The sequence below is a fragment of the Tyto alba genome, unplaced genomic scaffold, assembly GCF_018691265.1.
Source record: "Tyto alba isolate M040663 unplaced genomic scaffold, T.alba_DEE_v4.0 Super-Scaffold_3, whole genome shotgun sequence".
NCBI lineage: Eukaryota > Metazoa > Chordata > Aves > Strigiformes > Tytonidae > Tyto > Tyto alba.
The window spans coordinates 3,993,608-3,998,013 of record NW_024881304.1 but is presented as its reverse complement, the minus strand read 5'-3'; the positions used below and the strand labels follow the sequence as shown (position 1 = coordinate 3,998,013).

Genomic DNA, 4,406 nt, shown 5'->3' with positions numbered 1-4,406 from the left:
GGAGGGATGCAGGCTTGAACCCTGTGGGTCAGGCGAATGGAACGGCAGGCTGTGGACATCCAAGAGGGTGGCAGGGAGCCGGGCAGCCCACGGCCCGGCCCCTGGCAGGCAGGCAGAGAGCAGGCAGGGCAGGAGCACAGCGGTTTATTGGCAACACAAGCAGAGGCGGCGGTGGCGGCGGCAGCCCCCGAGCAGGCGGTGGGGCGGCGGTGCTCCGGCGGGGGGGCCCGGGGCCGCCCCGGGCCTATGTCAGCGTCTCGCCCTTGGTGACCTGCCGGGAAGAGGAGAGGCCTCAGCCAGGGCCGGGCCCGCCCGAGCCCCGCCCCGCCTGAGCCCCGCAGCTCACCCGGGCCTCGATGTACTCGATCCTGCGCTCCAGCGCCGTCAGCTTCTCGTTCAGGGTGGCCAGCCGCGACCGGCACGACATGTCTGCGGGGAGGCGGCAGTGAGACACCGCAGGCGCCCGCCCCGCCCCGCCCCGCCGCCATCTCGCCCCGCCGCCGCCACCCCCGCCCTCACCGAAGGAGTTGAGGAAATCCGCGATCTTCTTGATGGAGCTGGTGATCACCTCGATGTACTCGCGGTTGGCCCAGTCCTGGTGGATCTCCCGCTGCACCGGGTCCTCCTGCACCGACATGGCCGCCCCCGCCGCCGCCGTCCCGGCGCGCACCGCGCCTGCGCGGGGTTACGCACACCGCCCCCCCCCCCCCCGCGCGCCGCCGGGCGGAGCCGCCCCGGCCCCCGCCCCCGCCGCGGCCCGTCCCTCACGGGGCGGCGGGAGAGGGGCCCGGTCCGGCCGCGCCGTCCTCCTCGCTGCCGCTGCCGCTCGGCTCCTGCGGGGAACGCCGCCGTCAGAGCCGAAGCTGCCCCTCTCCCTCCCCGCTCCACCCGTGCAATGTAACAAGCGTTTCCACACAGTCGCTCAAAGCAGCGGGCGGCGTCGCCTGTGAAAAAGTACCTCAGCCGGACTTTCTGTGGAGGAGTCCTCCCCATCCGAGTCCCTCTCTTCAGAGGCTTGAGTCAAAATTTCTTCTCCCTACGTTGAATGCAAGAGACCTGTACTGAGTGCGAAACGGCCAAAGCGTGTTAGGGTGGAATGGAGGAAAGCAGCATTTCTGTCCTGCTTCTACAGTGAGAGAAGAAGAAAATGGCCAGAATCGGCTTTCGTTAAAGCCATTCACAAGAGTGTGTGACGAGGTGTTCAAGTGACCTTTACTTCTTCCCTTCTTGCCACTAAGCAGAGTAAGGATGCCCCATACCCAATCATTACAAACAATAAAAACTGACCACTTCAGTGTGAGAGCTTCACTGCAAGGAAGCCCACAGAGATGCAGGCCCTTAATTTTGAAATAAAACACTTCTTCCTGCTGCACTAGACATGACTGTAATATGCTCACACTGAATTTGTCCTTTTGGCTCTACCTGCACACAAGGGCAGTTACAGATGTGTGAGCAAGATGAGCATTGTCCTTTCCCAGGTTTTAACTGACCCGAGCAGGACAGTGATTCTCACCTGAAGATCCCGATTTTTAAGGACGCCCACCCAGAACGCCTCCTGACAGTGGTTGAATGCCAGCATTGCCTTCACTCGGTATACAAATTGTTCCAGTGACTTCTTCAACAAAGGCACGTGGTTGGTCAGTCCAATATCTTGGTGAATCTAAATGTGAAGCATAAAACATGACTATGATTGACTCTTGCCTGAGTATTCTGGCTGTTTAAAAATGCATCGGTTATACAGGTGGGATGGATGGGACACAATCCCCACAGAACATGCCCAGATTATGTAATTTCTTGGCCAAATTCTTTTATAGCTTTTGTTAAAAAATAAAACTCAGATAAGCATTTTGTCTATGACAGCAAAATGATCCCTTGCAATAATCCAAACAGCCGCATCCACTCTAGACAAAAATAGAAGGAACCTCAGCTTTTCTCATGCAGCTTAGAGAAAAGATAGTAACTCCACTACACGAGTCAGATGAATTATGATGAACCTTGGGAAATTATTTTGGGAATCTGCTTTTCCTTTGCTCCGTCATCTCAGCAACAGACTGGTGTCACTTGCTGTGTTCTCCAAGAACAACGCACAGATCTTCATGCACAGATCTCGCATGGCTGCCACCTTGTTCATGGCAGCCACAGCTTGCTTGCACACAAATGTCTGGAAGCTGCATTGCTGCTGGTGGTGTGTGCAACTAATAAAGCTTGGGTAAGACTGACTCATATACAAGCTATTGCTGGTGAAATAGAAGAGTTATCTACGGAGGTCAGTGATGGACAATCACACTGTTCCAGTCCAAAGCTAAAAGCAACGCTACAAGTGGCCAGACTCCAAAACTACCTACCTAGGAAGGGAGATAGCCACTTGCTGATAGCCACAAGCTGCAAACTAATGCTTCAGGTAGTTTCATGTCAAGAAATTCCTGAATTCCCAAGCACAGAGAAGAAAGAATGAGAAAGGTGTTGAATAAGCCACCGCAATGACAATCTTTTCTTGCTCAGTGTCTGATGCAATTCCTTTACACTAGCTAAGTGGAATGTGTGTGCACTATATAAACTCCAAAGCCAACCTGTCCAGACCAAAGCAGCACTGGCTTTTGGAAAACTAGGACAGGATGGAACAGATGAAGTCACTGCAAGCAAAGACCAGCTGAGGAAGGGCAGCTATGCCAGGTATTGTGTGAGATTTAGCTGCAGGTGAGCATCTCTTCCTGCTGGGTATGGATCTGCAGTACAGAAGAGAGTCACTGCTAAACCAGACAACTTGCCAAGAGCCATAAACAATTATTTTGTACATATGTATTTTCCTCTCTCATGAGAATACTTTGTAACTTTATTAAGATACACTCAGTTAGCTATACTCTGAAATCAGAGCAGGTTCATTTCCTGGAAGAGTTCAACATGCCTGGAAAGAGGGACACTGCATTGCTTCATGCTCTGCCAGTGGGGAATGGGTAACTGAGTACCAACAGCAATCTGTTTTCTAGCCTGTGTAACAGGCAGGACTCAGCAATCATCAGCACTCATCAGAATCAAATCAGGGAAAACCTCGCGAACGACACAATCAACAATCACAGTTCTCCCTGGGTCTTGGAACCTGCTCAACTGTCTGCAGGCAGTTTGGAGACTCAACAAAGTACCCTGGCATTTGCAACAAATCTGTCTCCAGAAGATGTCCTTATGTCAGGCATTAGATATGTAAACAGAAGAGGGGCTTGGTGTGGAACAGTAAATGACAAATACTTAGGAAGTTATAGGTGAAGCTGATTGCTGCTGTCTGCTGTGCGATGCTCTTTAAAGACACTTGTATTGAGGGAGAGTAGCAAATCTTAGGTAACACTGCATGGTACGTCAGTGAGAATCTACTAGTTTTGTATGAAAATGAAATCAAGACTGGTTTAACAAATGTTGGTATCAGCTCCTCTTCAAACAGGTATGGAGCGTTCATTGCATACATGTACTTGCATAGATTCAGCTGCTGCCTTCTAATTCTTGCAAAAATAGTTTGGCACAGAGATCTAATCAGATTCCAACAGATACAAGAGCAGTGGAAAAACACAGGTGTTCACTAATTGCAGTTATATGCTAACGGGGACCATGGGACACAGCGCTTGAAAATGCTAGTCAAGTGCAAAGACAAACAAGACGTAACAAGCTGCAATGATGCTATCCTATTTACAAGGTGAATTGTGACTTTAAATCAGGCATGAGGATTTCACTTTCAAACATGAGAAGGACTTTTTAGCATCTCCAGGGTTTGTGCCAGCTTCCAGTGCTCCCCTATGCTGATAGCTGCAGTGGCATGTTCTGATCTCCAGCTGGGCTTTTATGCTCCTGATGCCAGCTCTGGACTAAATCAGTAGCAAATCTAGCTTGGGGAGCCATGCTAATCACTTAGCTACTCTGGCAAAGTTCCCATCTCAGACGTGAGTTCTTGAACGTCTTAGGAGTCTAACAGGAACAAAGCAGCACACATGAAGTACTTTCTAACTGCCTTCTTCCATGTGATTCACTCTTGTGACAAGCACTGGCTCTCCACACTGTAAGCAGGGTGCTAATCCTCTCCTTCCTTCCTGCCCCAGATCTCCCACAGAGACACTTGCAGACTGGTTGCGTGTTACCTCCTTCCTCCCCTCCCTTTACTCTCTTCCCTAGTATCAATACAACAATGCCAAAAAGGCACCTTAAGAGGACTTTGGATAAGGTTTTCCCCTTGTTCACCTCCTGTTATCAATTCTTCGGACTCGCAAGGCTGTTGATCTTTGCCAGAGCTTCTCCCCCCTATCTATTATCCATCTGGCATCTATACTTTATATGCAAAGTCTTTACGGTCTTAGCTTGTGTCCTCAGAAATACCATCTTACAGATGACAACAACTGAAAACGTCAAGAACCTCTGTCCTAAAA

At 50.7% G+C, this 4,406-nt stretch overlaps 2 protein-coding genes across 4 annotated transcripts in view; both read right to left on the bottom strand.

Moving 5' to 3' along the window:
- Window positions 1-128: 128 nt before the first annotated feature.
- Window positions 129-686, bottom strand: BRK1 (BRICK1 subunit of SCAR/WAVE actin nucleating complex). The gene is made up of 3 exons (XM_032984244.2): window positions 520-686; window positions 347-429; window positions 129-271 (listed from the first exon to the last, which is right to left on the bottom strand). Exons 1-3 carry the CDS (start codon window positions 635-637, stop codon window positions 245-247), a joined length of 228 nt encoding a protein of 75 aa, XP_032840135.2. The 5' UTR covers window positions 638-686; the 3' UTR covers window positions 129-244.
- A 29-nt stretch (window positions 687-715) lies between these two features.
- FANCD2 (FA complementation group D2) overlaps window positions 716-4,406 on the bottom strand; it is a 49,932-nt gene continuing 46,241 nt past the window's right edge. For all 3 annotated transcript variants that reach the window (XM_042799733.1, XM_042799734.1, XM_042799735.1), the window contains 3 exons: window positions 1,514-1,660; window positions 959-1,036; window positions 716-833 (listed from right to left, as the gene is read on the bottom strand). In XM_042799733.1, coding sequence (XP_042655667.1) covers window positions 765-833; window positions 959-1,036; window positions 1,514-1,660 — 294 coding nt within the window. In that variant the 3' untranslated portion in view covers window positions 716-764. The remainder of the gene's footprint in view (window positions 834-958; window positions 1,037-1,513; window positions 1,661-4,406) is intronic.

What these genes read in the sequence shown, in the direction of transcription:
- BRK1 (XM_032984244.2), bottom strand. Translation starts at nt 637, where the DNA reads ATGTCGGTGCAGGAGGACCCGGTGCAGCGGGAGATCCACCAGGACTGG. An exon ending in GGATTTCCTCAACTCCTTCG is followed by an intron (nt 430 to 519) that starts GTGAGGGCGGGG and finishes GCCTCCCCGCAG; the next exon opens with ACATGTCGTGCCGGTCGCGG. An exon ending in TCGAGTACATCGAGGCCCGG is followed by an intron (nt 272 to 346) that starts GTGAGCTGCGGG and finishes TCTTCCCGGCAG; the next exon opens with GTCACCAAGGGCGAGACGCT.